The sequence below is a fragment of the Haliotis cracherodii genome, unplaced genomic scaffold (assembly GCF_022045235.1).
Source record: "Haliotis cracherodii isolate W230 unplaced genomic scaffold, xgHalCrac1.p SCAF_26, whole genome shotgun sequence".
Classification (NCBI taxonomy): Eukaryota; Metazoa; Mollusca; class Gastropoda; order Lepetellida; family Haliotidae; genus Haliotis; species Haliotis cracherodii.
This window is the reverse complement of record NW_027266282.1, coordinates 5,181,389-5,203,213: the sequence shown is the minus strand read 5'-3', so window position 1 is coordinate 5,203,213 and position 21,825 is coordinate 5,181,389. Positions and strand designations below refer to the sequence as shown.

At 41.4% G+C, this 21,825-nt stretch overlaps 2 protein-coding genes across 2 annotated transcripts in view; one reads left to right on the top strand and one right to left on the bottom strand.

Moving 5' to 3' along the window:
• The window catches only part of LOC139472969 (anaphase-promoting complex subunit 5-like), a 130,070-nt gene that overhangs the window by 33,525 nt on the left and 74,720 nt on the right, over positions 1–21,825 (bottom strand). The window lies entirely within an intron of this gene.
• Positions 10,587–18,324, top strand: LOC139472970 (uncharacterized). Its single transcript, XM_071255459.1, has 6 exons — positions 10,587–10,671; positions 11,932–12,060; positions 12,981–13,683; positions 14,497–15,979; positions 16,419–16,529; positions 17,702–18,324. Exons 2-6 carry the CDS (start codon positions 11,943–11,945, stop codon positions 17,723–17,725), a joined length of 2,439 nt encoding a protein of 812 aa, XP_071111560.1. The 5' UTR covers positions 10,587–10,671; positions 11,932–11,942; the 3' UTR covers positions 17,726–18,324.

Here is a 21,825-nt window from a genome sequence, read left to right as displayed (position 1 = left end):
TCATACAATAGCATCATAATATAACATTTTTTTGGCAATCTACTTTCTGGCATTTTTAATTATTTTAACCAAACGTTTGATTTTTATATAGGGATATATATACAAGGGCATGCGACCACATTCACCATAAACCATTACATTAGAAACACTGTGTTTAACAACAATAAATGTACAGATTAAATTTCTTTAGCCTCTGCAAAACCCCATATTTCCAAAACCGTAGGAAAGAATAGGAGCTATTTTTGTGTCAAAATTTTTGAAGAAAGATTTATAAGCACAGTCGCTAAAAATGTTCAAACACCTCTCCTCAAAGGTCAATGATAAATTTAAAGACAAGTTAGGTGGGAGTAATAGAACCGTAACCCAAACTGTATTTATTCACTGTTATATTTATGGGTAAGAAAAAAACACAAAGCGAGTGTCAAAAGCCGTCATTAAAAGGCAACTGAGACATTCAATGTATAATCAATGCTTGTCTGACCAAGGACAGTTCTATCATTACATGAAACAAATTTGTAGTTTTGAACATCAGTTGTTTAGTGTCAGCATGAATTTAAACCAGCCTGCGTCCTAATGATGATAAACGGTTTGTACTATCAGACAGTATTAATATCAAGGCCAATACAAAATCAAACAGAATTCAGTGTAAAGCTGCTATCAGCATGTCAGAACCATAATTTCCTTTGAGAATATTCCATACAGTATTGAACAATGGTATGATTGTTCCTTTGTTTAAATCCAGTAAATTGAGAGAACCATCCAACTACATTAGGAATGTCTCTACCAGATATATTATCTATCTACAAACATATTAGGAAATCATTTATGTATGGGTGAAATTAAATGGGCCACTCCAGTGAAACACAAGCTTGTGTATACCCCTCTAACACCTTGCATATATTCATACTTGTATATGTATTCTGAGGTACAAAACCTTCCAAATGGCGTGCTGGTTTTCTTGGGGGGAATTAGTCAGCAAAGAGCAGGAGTCACAGGAGACTAATCACAATTTTATTTACAAGAAAAGAACAATCTCTTAACTATAACTGTTGATGCCAGTGAGTTGGTTCAACCCTCTTGGACGTGGGTGAGAAGTCTGCTTGGTTTGAGCGTTCTCTTACTTACTTCCTTTCTTACTTACTTACTTACTTACTTATATTGGAGATTTTACGTGCACTTTCCGACTGTAGCGTATTTCGCACACGGGCCCGGCGAGGCCATTTAATGTGTTTCCAAAAAGGGGAAAATGTTGTTGGGCAATCCAGTAGGGGTGTTTTAGTGGTTGCCTATATAGAATTTTGGAAATTTTGAGATTTGGAAAAAATGCCAAGAGGGTTTGGAGGGCGAACTAAGGGACCTGAGTATGGAAGTTTGTTAGTTTGATTATGTGGTTTGGTTTTGGTAGTTTATAGGGGTTTTAAATGAGAATTATTTGTCCTGTTTTGATTAAGTATACGCCTAAGGCTTTGAATTTTTCTATTTTATTTTGTGGGTTTAGGATTGCTTCTAGAGTAAGAGCCTTATTTAGATTTAGGGTGGTTTGTAGTGTAGTTCGGTGTGTAAGGTAGTGGGTGCAGGGTATGAGTGCGTGCGGTGTGTTAGGTAGTGGGTGCAGTGTATGAGTGTGTGTTCTGGGGGTTTTTTTTGTTTGCAATGTGGGCAGGTTCCTGTTGCGTGTTTTTATTTTTATTTTGAGGTGGTTATTTAGGTTGGTATGTCCTATTTGGAGTTTAGTGATTACTCTGTCGTTTTTTTTGAGGGATGTAGAAATTTAGGTTTGGTTAGGGGTATTTTGAGAACCTTTTTGATTTGGCTATTTGAGTTTAGATATAAGTTATGCCATCTTTTGGTGATTTTTGTTTGTTGACACTTTTAATTCCTGATTTGGAGATGGGTTGGTTTAAGCTTATTTCAGGGATTTTAAGGTATAGTTTAGCTGCTTTATCGACATGGGCAGAGATCCAAATGAATACAATTTGTGTGCCTGCCTTAGTTAAATCGTTTGAGCTTTTTAGTATTTGATTTATTAGTTCTTGCTTCTCAATCTATTTAACTTGAATGTAGAACAATAAAAAGGAATATGATTGGTTGATACACAATTGGATGAGCGCTATGGTAGATGAATGGTAGACAGAGGTGAATACTTAATCCTGTTAATCCTGTTGGCACTAATCCTGTTGAGATATTTACTGGGTGCTTGTAAAGAGATTATGGGATCACTATAGACGAGCTTGTATGGGCCTAACCCTTTATGAATCTAAATTGAAGTATTTGCTGAATTCTAATATAGGTGATGACAGATTTTCTTAAATAAAATAGTTCAAGCCAATCTATAAGACTATGTAGACATATCTTTTGTCTCATTGGATATTTTGTCTGGGAGATGGGATCTTGATACCTTAGGCTAGTATTTATCTAAAAGCTTTTAAATCTATAAACTACATAGACAGAACTTTTGTCTTATTGAATAGGATGTCTGGGCGATTGGTTCTCATTATATTAGGTTTGCATCTATCTAAAAGGCTATAACTGAAACTACTAATATTTTGTATCTGCATGCTTCCTTGATTAATATGTATTACTTGCTGTTTTATAATTATATGAAATTTTGTATAAATGTTACACCATGATAACTTATAAATGCACTTGCAGTGGATCTAATTAATATATGAAAACTTAGTATAAATGTTATATCATGATACTTGAAGTGAGCTCCTCAATGGTGTAGTGGAAAGAGCGTCAGACCAGAGAGGTGGGTGGTTCAATCACCTGGCCTAATCATACCAGAGGACGCTAAGAATGGGTAAGTAATCAACATTAGATGGCTATGATATGATGTAATAGAGATATTGTATTTGAAGGAATTTGGCCAATCACAGAGTATCATAATACAAATATATATGCACCTTTTGGTCAATCATTTCATGTAGCAACTGTTCAATGGAGATGCATGTTTGTTGTAGAAACAAGCATGTCAGGGTAGCAAAGAGCTGATGAGGACTTCAAATCGATGGAGATCTCGCCCCGATCCTGATGTGATGGGTATCTATGTTATAAAACGCAACGATGTCATCATTTACGTAGGAAGATCCAAACACATTGCAACACGTCTGAACCAACATTTCACCCGCAAAAGACAGCGGATTGATATTTATCTTCAGCTGAAGACAACAGACTACAAAAACAGATACATTAAAGTGGCCTGGGTAGAAGACAAGAATCAGAAATGTAATGAACATTGCTACATAGAGTACATAACAGGCCTACAGGACAACACACGCCCTAAGTACAATATAAAGCATGGAAATTCCTGCCAAAAAAAATAGAAATCACAATTAAAAACTGTTTATAGGTTTCACTGTACTTTAAGAATATGTATAATGCTTTGACTAACTTTGTGTCTATTAAGTGTTCTAAACAAAAATAATGCTTGAAATATTTTTAAATGTTTAAATAAAATCAACTGATAAAACTAGTAAATTGTTGTGTTCTTCTTCACCAGTTATTTCATCAGAGTTCCAACATTCAAGGCCTCAGTAAAGCTTTCAAAATGTTTTAGGGCAGACAGGTGGTGGACATTTCCTAAGTTGACGCATCAGTGACAAAGTGATGTCTGATGCATTTATCTATGTTAACTTGTACCAAATGTTGTCCTGTTTGTTTCGGTGGATACTTGACTTGCCTTTGCATGTGTTTGTGATAGTCAAGGTAACAAAAGTAAAATTTCACAGCACACAATTCAGAGATTGAAATCATGGAATCGGTTCACTGTCTATCTATCATACAGTGCAAGGGTATTGTCTGTCCGCTTTGCAGCGTAAGGGCTGGATCATGATTTACATTGACCACTATCAGGGTGGACGAGGTTCCCTGGGCAGATAGACTTCCATCGCATAGAGAAAGCGAATGTTTACCTCGTAAAGTTTGTGCTTCACATCAGTAACACATCCAGTAGAACCCAGATAGAGCGAACAAACGGATACAATGAAATCCCCGATTTGTCTCCTCTATATCATCATAGAAAATGTGAGTATAAAACAAACTCTCTACCGTGAACTAACATATATAGTGAACTGATATCTGATCCCCGACAAGCCCATATACCACTAGTGCCGTGTATAGCGAACTGAGAAATCTCACTCAGTGTCAAGTGTCACTGACAACTGGCTGTATGCAATCAGTGGCGAATCAACACAATCAACGGTGACTATTAAAATTTGTTGAACTTGCTTTATGCCAATCTTGCCTGCAACTGAACTAATTTTGTCTGTAAGACAAACATATATTTCACTAGATTATGTCAAAGTGTCACTTCACTTGCCCATGCTATCATGGCTGGCAAGGCTGCAATTACGTGTACAGTCATGCCCCGCTTATACGGACTTCAGCTATCCGGAAACCTCGATACCCGGACGATTTTCATTCAAACTGAAATAATTACTATATAAATTTACCAGTATATATGGAAATTCAGTTTCCGGAACCAGATGGTCATTTTCATACACAAAACACTGAAATGCACACAAAATTGTCTCACTTACCCGGACAATACACTTCTGCTGGTGGTAATCCTTTGATTCGTGAGAGTTATGTTTGAGACGAGCTTGTTCAATGTACATGTAATCCCATTCGATAAATATGGCGTCTGTGGAGGTCAGAGGTCAAAGTATGGCTTGTCAACCAGCGAAACGTAAGCGACACGCAGTTACAGCACGGGAAAAAAGGGAAATTTGTCTGTTTAAGGAAAAACACCCGTCAGCAAGTTTGGAAACCATCAGTAAGCATTATGGCACTGAATTTGGACATACCATAGGAAAATCGACAATTGGCGACATTTTAAAAGACAAACAGAAGTGACTAAATCCCCCAGAAAATTCAAATGAAATGCTTATATAGAGACCTTGATTACATATTACGAGAACACAGGCGATCTGGACAATTTGGAATTATTGTTTAAAATTCAAACCTCAAAATGTGGTTAAGTTCAAACTTCCATGACAGATTTTTTGAAACATGTATGTTTTGAATAAAGATTGAGTGGATGTATCTGCTTGCTCTGTCATCTGTCATGAGTTGCATAATTGAAGGGAAGTAACTCTTCCACTAAGAAGCTGGTTTAAGTTATACGGAAATTCGTTTATACGGACGAATTGTGAAATGACGCAAGTGTCCGTATAAACAAGGCACAATTGTATTGTGCTTTGTTGTATCCAAGATGGTGGACGTTTCCCAGTGAAAACGTATATATGTAACGAACAATGTCTATAATGAACTGTGAAATGAATGAATTATTCCAAGTTTACAAGTGAAAAAGGCTTATTTTCTGTGATTTGCAAGTGACATCACATCAAACATAATGACATCTGAACATTCTGACCAGTTGATGTATATTCTATGACCCAGGGGTGATGAGATGCTAAATAGGTCTGACACACATGTGTCATACAAGGTTGATGTTGTTTTATTCAGTTTGATTGGATAACTGCAAAGGCCACGCATAAAAAGTCACACTGGAGCTGATTCCATTCCATGGATTTGCCTTGTAAGACTACAGACAGATATATAAATAGGGATGATTATCATGAAAATAATGACTATAATGCCCACTGGTCTGATTTGATGATATTACAGTGAGAAAAGGTTATTGGCTATTAAACACCTGATAAAATCAGTGACTCATTTCAAGATGGCTTGCTGTCATCGACCTTTTAGCCAAACTCCCATATAACAACATCTTAGTAATATTTACATTGATCTAAAAGCCTACTTCAGGAGAATGGTGCGGTGAAATATGGTTTAATATCGCGTGCAAGATTGTGCACATATATTGCGACATGCATACATGTGCTTGCGTGCGTGCGTGCGTGCGTGCGTGCGTGCTTGCGTGCGTGCGTGTGTGCTTGAACTAGTCTGGACTAACGTCAGTTTTAAAGTGCTAGCCCACTGAGATACCATGCCGCAGTTTAACATGAATACCCACTCAGACACAGTATACTGACTCCGAGCCGACCAGTCCTTGTCAGATTGGACGCTTTCAGAAGAATGAGAATATCACAATTTCCCGTGAGACAAACAACATATGCCCAGGTAACACAACAAATCACCTGTGCCCCGTTCCACAAAGCGATCGTAACGCTACGACTGTCGTAAGCCTATGTTAAAGTATGGGAGTTATGATCGCGTTGTGGAACAGAGCCCTGGACAGTAAGTGTGGCCAACGAAGTAACCTGAACCCCAAATCTGGGTCGAGACCCTGCCCTCCATGCATTCTTCAAATCAGTTAAACACCAATTACCGTATTCGACATAATAAGCGCCCAGGGCGCTCTCAAAGTTAGAAATAGGGGGCTCTTATTAGAATATTATTTTGGTGAAAAACAACAGAGTTGAAAGATCGTAAATTTCGTGGTTTATGCTAAAAGCCTGAAATGTTTATGTATGACAGATATATGTTAATTTAATTCCCCATAATTAAGAATGCATATAACATACGTATTATACACGAATAAATATGTCCTGTGAACATTGATCAGTCGGAAGGGTGCTAATTGGGATTGTTCACTATCTAATGTATTAGGAAATATCGCCGTGGGCGCTTAGTAGAGCGGGGCGCTTATTACGTCGAATACGGTATTAAAAATGAACACCTTCCCTTTCACACAGACCAACCTCTCACCCACACAAAGGATAACTATGAATTACCTAAAACATATCCCTGAAATTGTTTTTAAAAAGGCTGATAAATGATCCGCAGTCAACACCCATAACACGACAGACTACATAACTGAGGCTACATGCCAACTGTCTGATGAAATTGTCTATAAAAAAACAAACCATGACTCCCTAAAAACCTCTCCAAGAAAGAAATCATACTCAAAGTGCTTAACAGACTTTTACCTCGTCGGTTTTATCTAAATCCACAAATGCCCTGCCCCAGGTTAAGTTTGTTTGTTTTGTTTGTTAAATAATCCAGTATGGACCAGACAATCAAGTGACTGACATCATGAGCATCGATCCACGCAATTGGATTACCATGACATGCATCAACCAAGTCAGCGAGCCTGACCACCCGATCCCGTTAGTCGCCTCTTACGGCAAGCATAGTCAACTTTTACGGCGAGCATGGGTTGCTGAAGACCTATTCTACCCCAGGTCTTCACGGGGTTTCCCAGGTTAAGTACCAGGTCGCCCCATCATAAATGGCCATGGTACCTCTGCTGTCACAAATCAGCAGCTTTGTAGATGAACATAAAAATGAACTTCATCATTGACACTACTCATTTCAGAGACTAGAAAGTTTCAATATCCCTGTGGATTGCGACATAATCCTTGTCACAATGGACGTCACATCCCTATACACAAACAGACCCAACATGGAAGGTCTCAGAGCAGTAGTCCAGGCCATTAGATACTTCAAACCTGATTGGTCAATCAGCCCAATAAGCTTACTTTCTTTACTTCAACTTGTCCCACATAAAAACAACATGGTTTTATATAACGAACATTACGTTCAAATAGGAGGCACAGCCATGGGGACCAAATTATACCCTCTTATGCAAATATATATATGGGAAAAGTAGACCTTTACTGCACTACTACAGCCAACAGGTACACACTGTTATCTGCTGTGCACTTCCTGCCATCTGTGTCACATCAAGGTCAAAGGACTCAAAAAGATATGCAGTTCACATAACATATGGAGCCAACACCTATACAGAGTGAACACTCCTCTTAACAAATAAACAGACACTCCCTGAAGACACTAAACCCTACGGCACTCAAGGTCAGCACCATGATCCAAAATTCTTGGCACCTAGTTAAGGGGTCACCACAGTTGCTTCAAAAAGGTGTTCAGTCCTACACATTTCAGAATACAGGAAAAAACGCACATTAAGAGACATTCTCATGAAAGCGGACATCATATATCCACCACTGAAACCACAAATTAGTGGTCACATGGTTACAAACCTGTATGACATTTACCTCAAAGAAGCCTACAAATCTCCACAAATGTAAAACACAGGGGATGGTGAAAACAAGAGCAGGGTGAAAACAAGGGCAGGGGATGGTGAACACAAGAGCAGGGGGTGGTGAACACAAGAGCATGGTGTGGTGAACACAAGAGCATGGTGTGGTGAACACAAGAGCAGGGGGTGGTGAACACAAGAGCAGAGGGTGGTAAAAACAAGAGCAGGGGGCGGTGAACACAAGAGCAGGGGGCGGTGGACACAAGGGCAGGGGGTGGTGAAAACAAGAGCAGGGGATGGTGAACACAAGAGCAGGGGGTGGTGAACACAAGAGCTTGGTGTGGTGAAAACAAGAGCATGGGATGGTGAAAACAAGAGCATGGTGTGGTGAACACAAGAGCATGCTGTGGTGAACACAAGAGCATGGTGTGGTGAACACAAGAGCAGGGGGTGGTGAACACAAGAGCAGGGGGTGGTGAACACAAGAGCATGGGGCGGTGAACACAAGGGCAGGGGATGGTGAACACAAGAGCAGGGGATGGTGAAAACAAGAGCAGGGGGTGGTGAACACAAGAGCATGGTGTGGTGAACACAAGAGCATGCTGTGGTGAACACAAGAGCATGCTGTGGTGAACACAAGAGCAGGGTGTGGTGAACACAAGAGCATGCTGTGGTGAACATAAGAGCATGCTTCGGTGAACACAAGAGCATGCTGTGGTGAACACAAGAGCAGGGGGTGGTGAACACAAGAGCAGGGGGTGGTGAACACAAGAGCAGGGGGGGGGGATGAACACAAGAGCAGGGTACAGTTCTGACAGAACATGGATCAGGGTGAATCATTTATTCAAACCCAGACTTTAGTATGGCTGAGGGGTGCAATTTCACAAGTACATTTCTGTAGTTTAGACAGTTGGTCTCCCTGTGTCCCTCAATCCACTATAATACAATCAATATATTTATCATGACATGAGCGCTAAGGTGATAGTAACTCCCATACCTAACATAAACTTACAACAGTCTTAGCACTAAGGTTGTTTTGTACAACGGCACCCAGTTCCACATTCATCTCAACCAATTTCTTGAGTGTGGAACTTTGGTGGCCATGTAACAATTCACCAAATGTTGTGTTCATCACAATAATCTCTCCCAATACGCCTATCATATTGGTATGTCTTGTATTGATACAAAAGGATACAAGCATACACGAGGTTCACATGTGACAGGTCATGAACATAACCGTAGCATGCCTTTTTTCTGCTTGTGTGTACACCTGTTCTCAAACCACATAACGCTAAATAACATAAATGGCAGATGAACACAAATTACCACACGCCACACACCAAACACCAAACACCACATGCCCCCCACCACACACCACACGCCACACACCACACGCCACACACCACACGCCACACACCAAACACCACACACCAAACACCACACGCCCCCCACCACACGCCACACACCAAACACCACACGCCAAACACCACACGCCAAACACCACACGCCACACACCAAACACCACACACCAAACACCACACGCCCCCCACCACACACCACACGCCACACGCCACACACCAAACACCACATGCCCCCCACCACACACCACACGCCACACACCACACGCCACACGCCACACACCAAACACCACACACCAAACACCACACGCCAAACACCACACGCCACACACCACACGCCACACACCACACGCCACACACCAAACACCACACACCAAACACCACACGCCCCCCACCACACACCACACACCAAACACCACACGCCACATGCCACACACCACACGCCACACACCAAACACCACACACCAAACACCACACGCCCCCCACCAACACACCTTAAGTGTAGGAATAATATGTTCTGTTCCGCTGAACATATCACATAAAGAGATCACAGTTCATCACGCAAAAACCCACTTGTAATGCTCATTTAGCTACCCCAACTGCCTTTAAACTCTGAATAGACTGCATCAAGCTGTTCAATGGACGCAGTCATGCAGTGTAACCATCATTGTGTTAAACTGCAGAGGTGTCTAAAAACATGCTGTCATGCATGAACAGTGTTACAGAATCATTATCAACTTTCATCATTTTCCGATTAAATGTCCCATTATAACTCATGCAGGCCAATACTGTTAATAGCAATGATACAGAAAAAGACATTTTCACATATGCACAATTTCAAATTTAGACAATTATTCTTGGTGAAAAAAATAATCTGTTTAGAAAGTGATACAGAACTGGAATTTGCAATTGTATGCATGGCAAGTGTATAAGGTCACCAAATAACTTAGACGTAGAGATATCAATAAAATCGACATTGACATCACATGTCACTGTGACCCCTTTCGTCACAGTACTGAGCTAGCTGACAGGCGATCTTCACCGAAGGACTAAGGTTATTCTGATAAAGACATTTATCTTGAGAATGTAGAAACTTTATTGAGTCAAATTTGTATCGAAGAAAAAGTCCTGTGTACCTTGATGACATACATCACACAGGTCTCGGCCGGTGTATACCAGTATGAATGACGTAGTACACACACCCTTTCTCAGACGTATACTGGTAAATTTGGTAAAGCTTGGGATTGACTTTCACCTTTTATTGTGAATTGGATCAAATTTTGCACAGCATCTTCTTTCAAAGGAACAAGAACAGTTGACCTCAACTTCATTTAAGTGCAAAGACAGGTGAATATTCAAATTTAGATGTACCATAAGCTCACAGCTCTGAGTTTCCTGGCTTCTCGTTGTATCAGCCATTTTGTTACTGTACGCATACTGTAGCAGACCTGTCGTTTCAAGAGTTTTTGCAATAAGCAGAGAAAGGTCACAGTAGAATGAGGACCTTTTTTGGTCCACAGGACCTGCATAAGAAATCGGAACACATTTAGATAATGTCACTACGACTATCAGATGTATCCACTTGAATGAAAACTAGTCCACGTTCATTTCAACACATGCATGTTTTGGATTTTCATCAACACTAAATGTGTATGTTAGGCACAAATACGTTGAATAGGCAGGTCTTGGACTTTCAGGAAGAAGTGGTAATATTTGAACATGAGCAAATTAAGACACAAGTATTCTTATGTGATGTAAGTAAAAATACTACAATCACGTGGAAAAAGATTGGAGAAATTGTCCTTTTTCACTCATTTTAGCCACTTATGTACACTTGAAAAGCCCCAGTCCATCAAGAAACCTGCATGTGAACGAAATAATAGAGGCTAGTTGTCAGCCATTTGAACAAATCTGATAAATCTGTCCATTGCTACAAAGTTTTCCAAACATCAAAATTTGAATTTCCTGTGGATCAAAGGGAGATTTATTCTATCTTGTCCTTTGCAAAAACAATCCTGACTTATAGTGCAATCATTGAATACACAGAGAATTTCACCAAGTGTCTTTCGATATCAAATGTATCTAAACTTCCTTAGCAAGGAAGTTAACTGACTCTAAAAGTCCAACAACAAAATGGTCCTTTACTTGTTAAATTTTCTCTTATATGTAAGCATTATACATTCAAAGAAAATAATACATTTACTGGCTGAATCGAAAAAAGTGCGCGGGATTTCTTAGAGGCTTCGCTAAAAGATCAAAAGCATTGACTGTACCTTATCCTGCGATAAAGTACAGTTATTGACTTTCGTCTCATTGGGCTGACATCATTTTGCTGTGATCCTACCCCGTGGTCTAAAGTAACCTTGGTAACATCGTTCTTTCATTACTGTAATTACTGTGTTTACAAGATGGCGCATCTAAATCCAACAACCTGGTACAGACAAACCAAGCATTATGATCAGGATTGGAACTCAGGATCAGAGGCTCCTGGCATGACCACTCAGCCCAGTCCTCTCTCCCCCCACCCCCTCCCCCCCAAATGGGACAGCTGTAACACTGATACGTTAACGCTTCTGTATGATCAGCTACAACCTCATCTTGTTTCAGGATCCGAGACCATGCCACCACGACCGAATGCCTTCCTTCAATTATTGTTGCTGCTCTTCTTTGGGCTGTACTGGTTCCTGCTCTGTCTGGCAACATGCTACAACATTGTCAGACACAACCAAGAAACAGGTAAATTGCTTTTCAAATATATAAAAGCAACAAAATCATTTCCATATTCATCAGAAATCTTTGCTAAAAGCAGAGTTGATGGTACAAGTCTGACGATACCATGAGCATGCATTTAGGAAATTTATGTTCTACTGGTTGTGAAATTAAAGTTTCTAGGTAATACCCACAACAAGAAAACAGCATTATCACTATCCATGGGGCACATTAGAATTTTGTGTGTGTTCACATTGTAGTGAACATAAATAATAAAAAAGAGACCCTTAAAGCTTGATGAAAGATAGGCACTTAGGTGGCACCAAGGAAGCCACTATCATTCATAAGAAGATATCTTTTCTAACAAATTCTAAAAGTCTTGCTCAGTTCTTAAATAAAGCTAATCCTGTGGTTGGTTGGTTGGTTGTTGCTTAATGCCCCTCTCAGCAATATTCCAAAATGGCCCCTGTCCTATCTACCTTGTGTCTGCAAGTTGCAGTCTCATATTCATGCTCTAAGGATGCTGAAGCCCAGTCCAAAAGATCACAAAAAAGCATTGCAGAACAACATTGGTTAACTTAAATCAGTCTGCTCTTGAACACCTTGTTAAACTCTTCAAGTCCCTGTGAAACAGCAGATGTGCCAGATGCAAGAAGAGAAAATTTAGAAATAAAAGAACCAGCTCAACATCCCATAACATCTGCTCTACAGGCAGCTAAAGCTAAAGTGTAAGTTAAACAAGCTATAAATGTTCCCATGAGACAGTACAAGGACTGAGAAGGTAAGCCTCACACTATAACAATAAACAGTTTATTAGATTGACAGTAAACAAACATGTCATCACTGTCATTCCTTTATCCTTTTCTGTCTCCAGGAAGCAAGACTAGCTACAAGGTCTGAGGACCAGTGAAAGAAAGTTTGCACCCAATTCTTTTTTCTCATTTCAGGTGTGGATCCTGTATCTGAAAACCCCACAAGGGATTTCTTTTCACAAGAAAATGGACATTTGATAGATACTATTACTCACCATTTGACACAAAGATTACGAAGAAACAGGCTGTTACTGGAACTGTGGAGATTCTTTCTACAGTATACAAAATCCCCTGAAATTGCTTTACAATACATAGCAAATCTGTCTGAGTTTGTTCGAGAAGTCACTGTCTGGATGAGGAGTCCTCCCGCTGGAGACAGACTTTCAGCTGGTGAGGCATCCGGGAGGCTTCACAGCAGCTCAGAAAGCATGTCACCATGCCGCGCCAGTGTTGAGAATGAACGTGGTAGGATGCCAAATGAACCCGGACAACAGCCTGAAGACAAGAATCTTCACAGCAGCTCAGAAAGCATGTCACCATGCCGCGCCAGTGTTGAGAATGAACGTGGTAGGATGCCAAATGAACCCGGACAACAGCCTGAAGACAAGAATCTTCACAGCAGCTCAGAAAGCATGTCACCATGCCGCGCCAGTGTTGAGAATGAACGTGGTAGGATGCCAAATGAACCCGGACAACAGCCTGAAGACAAGAATCTTCACAGCAGCTCAGAAAGCATGTCACCATGCCGCGCCAGTGTTGAGAATGAACGTGGTAGGATGCCAAATGAACCCGGACAACAGCCTGAAGACAAGAATCTTCACAGCAGCTCAGAAAGCATGTCACCATGCCGCGCCAGTGTTGAGAATGAACGTGGTAGGATGCCAAATGAACCCGGACAACAGCCTGAAGACAAGAATCTTCACAGCAGCTCAGAAAGCATGTTACCATGCCGCGCCAGTGTTGAGAATGAACGTGGTAGGATGCCAAATGAACCCGGACAACAGCCTGAAGACAAGAATCTTCACAGCAGCTCAGAAAGCATGTCACCATGCCGCGCCAGTGTTGAGAATGAACGTGGTAGGATGCCAAATGAACCCGGACAACAGCCTGAAGACAAGAATCTTCACAGCAGCTCAGAAAGCATGTCACCATGCCGCGCCAGTGTTGAGAATGAACGTGGTAGGATGCCAAATGAACCCGGACAACAGCCTGAAGACAAGAATCTTCACAGCAGCTCAGAAAGCATGTCACCATGCCGCGCCAGTGTTGAGAATGAACGTGGCAGGATGCCAAATGAACCCGGACAACAGCCTGAAGACAAGAATCTTCACAGCAGCTCAGAAAGCATGTCACCATGCCACGCCAGTGTTGAGAATGAACGTGGTAGGATGCCAAATGAACCTGGACAACAGCCTGAAGACAAGAATCTTCACAGCAGCTCAGAAAGCATGTCACCATGCCGCGCCAGTGTTGAGAATGAACGTGGTAGGATGCCAAATGAACCCGGACAACAGCCTGAAGACAAGAATCTTCACAGCAGCTCAGAAAGCATGTCACCATGCCGCGCCAGTGTTGAGAATGAACGTGGCAGAATGCCAAATGAACCCGGACAACAGCCTGAAGACAAGAATTTTCACAGCAGCTCAGAAAGCATGACACCATGCCACGCCAGTGTTGAGAATGAACGTGGCAGAATGCCAAATGAAGCAGAAGCAGGAGCATCACCATTCTGTCATGATAATATTCCCAAACTTCCTAAATTTTCAGGAATAGATCTTGCGGGTTCCCAGAATAACAACCACAGGCATGTAACACAACCTAGTACCGGACATCACATATATGAAGGTGGTGCAGGAAATCAGCAGCATCTCGCAACTCAAGAAGAATGGGTGGACCCTACAGATACGATGAAAAAAGAATACGGACAAAGACAAGAGGGTCCTCCAACTATTATCCTTCATAGGCGTGAGGATGATGAGATATCCATTGGATCTCAACTAGGCAACAACACTCTGAACACTCTGACTTCAGAAGCAGGACAAACGTGTATACAGAGATCTCGCTCTTGTCCAACCAGACTATCACACTGTACTGAACAGTCACTCAGTATAAGTAAAAGAAGCAAGAGTGAACATTGTGTGGAGAAAGCAAATGGAAAGAGACTGTCTTCAATTGAGAGATCAAATTACTTGACAGCTGGAGATGGATCAAACAGTCTGAGGGACAGACAGGGACAGAACCACGAGCAAACTGTCATGACAGGTCTCCATCCACATGACAGAGGTCAGCCACACAAGACTGGGCCAGAGGGCTTCATCTCAAGTACAGCTGACAGACAGGGACAGAACCACGAGCAAACTGTCATGACAGGTCTCCATCCATATGACAGAGGTCAGCCACACAAGGCTGGGCCAGAGGGCTTCATCTCAAGTACAGCTGACAGACAGGGACAGAACCACGAGCAAACTGTCATGACAGGTCTCCATCCATATGACAGAGGTCAGCCACACAAGGCTGGGCCAGAGGGCTTCATCTCAAGTACAGCTGACAGACAGGGACAGAACCACGAGCAAACTGTCATGACAGGTCTCCATCCATATGACAGAGGTCAGCCACACAAGACTGGGCCAGAGGGCTTCATCTCAAGTCCAGCTGACAGACAGGGACAGAACCACGAGCAAACTGTCATGACAGGTCTCCATCCATATGACAGAGGTCAGCCACACAAGGCTGGGCCAGAGGGCTTCATCACAAGTACAGCTGACAGACAGGGACAGAACCACGAGCAAACTGTCATGACAGGTCTCCATCCATATGACAGAGGTCAGCCACACAAGGCTGGGCCAGAGGGCTTCATCTCAAGTACAGCTGACAGACAAAACCTTCCTGAAGTGGAGTCACTGGTCATGCAGCAAACAGCCTCATTGAAACATAAACCAGCAAGCAGTCACGTCATGAACACACGCTTGACAGAAGAAATGGCAGACTGCTCGAAGAAGGAAACTGCCAAGTCCTGTGCAGCAGTATTCAGACCGGAGCAGCAGGGTATGACTTTGGACATAGATATAAAAAGGGACCCTAAGAAAGACAATCTGGTCACTGATGATGCTGAAACCCAACAGCATAATCAAAATGTAAATAGAAACAAATAATCCTTTGTCTTTTTCTGTCATGCATAATTATTCTGGTACAACTGGTACATCTAAAATGATAGGAGACAGTCTATACCAAAACCTTCACCCAATCTTCAGACTCAAATTGTCTTCAGAATAGTTTCCAGTCGACTTTTATCGGAATGTGGACCTTCATCAACAAAGTTACAGACTGCAATAAATCTTTACAAGGCCCACACTATTGACTTACAGCAGACAGATCATTTTCATTTTTAAAATTCCATTTTCCTAATACCACTATATCTTTCTTGTTGGAGTTGATAGGATATTTTGATGAAAGGTGCTTTTTATACAGAGTTGAAGAAAATTTGTATTGTCTAAACATCAGCAATGGCTGAATGCATATAAAGATTCATACATGATTCAACAAGGCAATCAAGACAGTTGTTGTTTGTTTCAGGCAACTACCACTGGTCATTTTGGGAACCAGAAACCCCGGGCATACAATAGAAAACATTCACAAGACCGAACAGATTCCCAGGAAGAAGATACGGCTCCTGCTGAAGATCAGGTTAGAGTTCACACAGAAGTGGGTGGGTGGGCGGGTGAGTGAGTGATGTTTTAGTAAATTGCAGTGTTATGAAAGGGCTGTCGCAAATAGCATATGTTTATTGGCTCCATTGTCATTCCATTTTACATGGAATTTTGAGAAGAGTCCTTTTCCCCTTATACACTGTACGTCATTTTGCCATGGAGTTCAGCTGGCTTCTTGAATCACTGATACTGATGGAGACATGGAATTTATACGTAACATTTTACATTGTATAAGAGGGTATATATTACTAGCAGGAGACATGATAAAAATATCTTTTATGTTTCATCCATTTCTTGAACTGGCTGCTTTTCAGTGGGGGAATCAGGCTCGCAAAACAAAAAATACAAAATGTGTCCTCCATAATAATAATTCCTCATAAGATTTAAACTTTGTAGGAGTGAAGGAGGCTTGCGTGAGTGAGTAAATGAATGAGCAAATGAGTTAGGTTTAACACAGCTTTGAACAGTATTCCCGCTATATTATCATGGCTTGTCAGCTTACTGTGGTGAGGTGAGGTGAGGTGAGGTGAGGTGAAATGGGGTTTAACGTCGCGCCCAAGATTATTGCACTTGCGACGTGCATGTACATGTGTGTGTTTGTGTGACTGCTTAAACTAGTCCAGACTGATGCCGATTTATAGTGCTAGCATACTGAGATACCATGCCGCAGTTTAACATGAATACCCCACTCAGACACAGTATACTGACTCCGAGCCGACCAGTCCTTGTTTTAGCCCCTCAATGCCGAGCGCCAGACAGGGTAACAACAAGTATCATTGTTTAACGTCTCTTGGTATCCCGGGCAGACACACTACAACTAGACCACATAGGTGGTCCTTACTGTGGGAGGAAAGCCCAAAGTGATTGCAGGTCTCAGACCGACCTTTACCGCTTTGGTGAAACTAAGCACAGGTATGGTGCTAACAGACCAAGAAACATAATCAGGAATATACTGCGATATGAATAATGTGATTGGGTGGCCTGATCTATCTCTGTACTGACGGTATAATGTCATAGGTTTTGAATTCACAATCTCAAACAAAATGTATAACTTATATATAATTAAATTAAGAAGGAAGACTTGGGACATTCACGATGCTGACATAGTCCCTAGAGAGCTGACTGACAGTTCAAATCTTACTGTTGCAGGATACACGGCCAACCATAAACTAACCAGAGACATTCAGGTTGGGCAACCGAGACAACTCCTTACATCGGATGTGAAGACAATAAATGTAAAATTGTAAAAGTAAAGTTGGATTTGGAAAGCTTCATGTCACCAGTGCATGAACAATTTGCACTGTGGTATTTTATGCATGCAAATAATTTGTGAAGACAAAGACAAAATTCGTAAATTTGGGTGAGGACACGCATCATAATTGTAATTATTACACCAGAATTGTGATGGCTTGCATCTCTGGTTAATATTTCAAGTACGTAATCGCTGCAATAAGCGCCCTGGGTTCATACAAAATTGACAAATGGGGGAAACTAGTTACAAGGCAATTATACAGCCCTTCTACGCTGTTGTTTTCATAAGAAATGTATATATGTATGCAGTATACACAAGGAAATACTGAATATCATGTAAATTCAGTAGAGGCGTTCATGAAGATGACTTAATACAATTTCGTCTTGAAGTTGGTGAGGGGAACAGGTTGCATAATACAGAGAATATGGTATGTCATTTGTTTCGGCTAATTGAATGGTGGAGCTTGTGTTGCTAAACGATGTCCCTGATTTTGTGTCGTTGTATAGTTGTTGATTTTTGTGTTAAAGATTAAATAAGTCACTGGAGTTAAATTGTTGACTTATTTATTATAAGATTTGTTTTTTAATATATTTTTGTGTTTATGGAGTTTAAACATAAAAAATTATGTTTTACACAGTCTGCACACTGATTTTTACATTTATACCTCCATTAATGCAGAAAAATATTCTCAAATCAATTTTGGTTGGGTGTATTTTACTGTTTTGCTGTCTATGCTATCTGTGTTGTGTTCATGGTATGTCACTGCATGAGTTTGGGGTGTTTAAGTGTCAGACAGTAGTGTGCATGCATGTGTCTGTCTTGACTATTAGAATCCATACATTATGCAAGATATATTACAACAATATTACCTGGAAGGGTAGAATAATACAAGAAAAATACTATTCATTCATGTCATTCATTGTTCACGATGTCACAAATTGATAACATCACATCATCTGAACACAAGGTTTCCTTCGCAGAAGTTTCTCTGAGGGGATGACATTTCATGTCTTTTTCCCATTTTCTCTCTTAAAATGTTAACACTGCACTTAGCAATATTCCAGCTAAATGATGGCAGTATGTAAATAGTTGAGTCTGGACCAGACAATCCAGTGATTAATATTATGATCACTGATCCACGCAAGTGGGATATGATGACATGCATCAACAAAGTCAGCGAGCCTGACAACCCGATATCATTAGTCGCCTCTTACGACTAGCATAGTCGCCTCTTATGACTAGCATAGTCGCCTTTATGGCAAGCATGGGTTGCTGAAGACCAATTTTACCTCGGATTGGCGGATAATATTTTTTTACTGGTCTGGTTTCCAACTGGATAAATTACTACATTTTGCCATGATGTAAAATATAAATACTGATATTTGAAGGCAAGTTAATTCAAAGAAGGGAATCATGTTGCATTTGCCGTCAGATCAAAATGCTGGCACTTTGTTGAAGTATATAAAGTGCGACGCAGAGTTGGATCGAGGATCTATTGAGAAAGCACTGTGTTATACAGACCGTAGCCCGGTGTTGTGACAAGTCAATATCAAAATTGTTTGTAGGGAGTAGAACAACACGATGGTTGCTGTGGGCCTTTTCTAAAGAATTCCCATTGGGCACTGTCTCAATATCACATGTTATCCAAACACTAAATACAGCGACAACAAGACACACATGTTCACTTCACTCGTTTACTCGGTAGCCATCATTTTACAAGCCCGGATGTACAGGGATCAGTCATTGTAATCGACAGCGAGGGTGATAGGGACCAGTCATTACTGGATATTGCAACAGGCACAAAGTATGGCCGAAAACCCCCGATGGGTGTGTTATGAGGTTACCATATTATTAGTGGTATGTAAGAAGGGCTACATGATGTACGGGGATCAGTCATTGCAATCGACAGCGAGGGTGATAGGGACCAGTCATTACTGGATATTGCAACAGGCACAAAGTATGGCCGAAAACCCCCGATGGGTGTGCTATGAGGTTACCATATTATTAGTGGTATGTAAGAAGGGCTACATGATGTACGGGGATCAGTCATTGCAATCGACAGCGAGGGTGATAGGGACCAGTCATTACTGGATATTGCAACAGTCACAAAACATGGCCGAAAACCCCCGATGGGTGTGTTATGAGGTTACCATATTATTAGTGGTATGTAAGAAGGGCTACATGATGTACGGGGATCAGTCATTGCAATCGACAGTGAGGGTGATAGAGACCAGTCATTACTGGATATTGCAACCGGCACAAAGCATGGCTGAAAACCCCCGATGGGTGTGTTATGAGGTTACCATATTATTAGTGGTATGTAAGAAGGGCTACATGATGTATGATCATGTATCCTCAGTAATGGCAACTTTCGTACTTTCAACACTGTGTGAGATGGAACAAACTGTTTACAAAGGCGCATAACTCTTGTAGCTAAAAATATAGTCATAGATGTCGGCTCCGACAGATAAAGAATCAAAAAGTGCATCCAGGATTCAAGACCATCAGATCATGGCATGGGAAGGGATGAAATATGCACCAACACATTAATGTTAAGAGGGTGCAGCACACATCACACAGATTTTCTTCTCTCCTTATCAACTCATGGTGAAGGGGCATTTTTCATGTTGATGAAGTGATTATTGCCTGCTACTTATTTTGATCATCAATCAAAGATGGCATTTACCATAATATAATATATACGTTGGTTGGTTTGTTGTTTAACGCCGCACTCAGCAATATTCCAGCTATACGATGGCGGTCTGTAAATAATCAAGTCTGGACCAGACAATCCAGTGATTGACATCATCAGCATCGATCCACGCAATTAGGATCAATGACATGTATATCTACTCCATTCCAAATGAGTGAGCAAGTTGGGTTTAAAACAATATTTCAGACACATCATGGATTGTCAGCTTAATGTGGGTGGAAAGCCCGAAGTGATGCAGGTCTCAGACGTTTAACACTTCGGTGAAACCCACAAATGCAGGTATGGTGCTGATAAACCAGGAAACAATCAGGGCAAACCGGGATTTGAACCCATGATCATAGGTTTCTGGTGTGCCCAAGGGGCACAACACTGCACAGCAAATTGTGGTGCCTTAGACAGAGAGTTACATGTATCGTGTCTAATTTCTTTACATGAGAACTAATATTTTCACAAGAGCAAGCCGTGTCCTTCATTAATGATGTAGGCTGGGGAACAAAGACCTGTTTATAAACTGACGTCCAAAAGAAACTTTACCAGAGTTTGAAATCACTCTTGCTCAAAAGCAACAAAACATACATGCATGAAGTAAAGTGTATTGAGAAATATCAATATATCAACATAATCAACACTGAAAATGACAATCATACCGCGACCGAGAATGACGTCACCCCAAAGTTGGGTGTGGTACAAAACTCGAGCTTTCAGAATCATGGACAATAGGCAGAGTACATAAACAATCGCTCACATTCAATGACAAACAATAGTAGCGTGTGTGACCACCAAATGCCTCAATACACGCAAAAACTCTTCGACGCACAGAAAAAGTCAGTCGTCTGATGAGGTCATGTGAGATTTGACGCCATTCTTCTTGGAGGGCCAAGATCAGTTCTTGCTGGTTGGCTGGAGAGTGTGGTTGTCGTCAAACACGACGATCCATCAAGTCCAAGAGGTGTTCTATGGGGGACGTGTCGGGTGAGCGTGCAGACCACGGCAGGACGTTGACGTTGGCTGCGAGGAAGTTAGTGACAATTCTGGCTGTATGGGCTCTAGCATTGTCATGCTGATAAATGACACCACGTGGCTGCTGTTGGAGAAATGGTAGGACAACTGGACTAAGAATGTTATCCTTGTGACGCTGGGCTGTCAAGTTTCCGTCAACAATGACCAGCGGTGTCCTCTCCTGCCCACAGATCCCTCACTACACTATGAGACTCCCTCCACCATATGGTACGACCTCCTGCACGCAACACGCCGCCGTTCGTTCACCCCTTCGGCGGTAAACACGTTGTCTTCCATCAGCCCTAAACA

What these genes read in the sequence shown, in the direction of transcription:
- LOC139472970 (XM_071255459.1), top strand. Translation starts at nt 11,943, where the DNA reads ATGCCACCACGACCGAATGCCTTCCTTCAATTATTGTTGCTGCTCTTC. An exon ending in CACAGCAGCTCAGAAAGCAT is followed by an intron (nt 13,684 to 14,496) that starts GTCACCATGCCG and finishes CAGCTCAGAAAG; the next exon opens with CATGACACCATGCCACGCCA. An exon ending in CGGCTCCTGCTGAAGATCAG is followed by an intron (nt 16,530 to 17,701) that starts GTTAGAGTTCAC and finishes TTACTGTTGCAG; the next exon opens with GATACACGGCCAACCATAAA.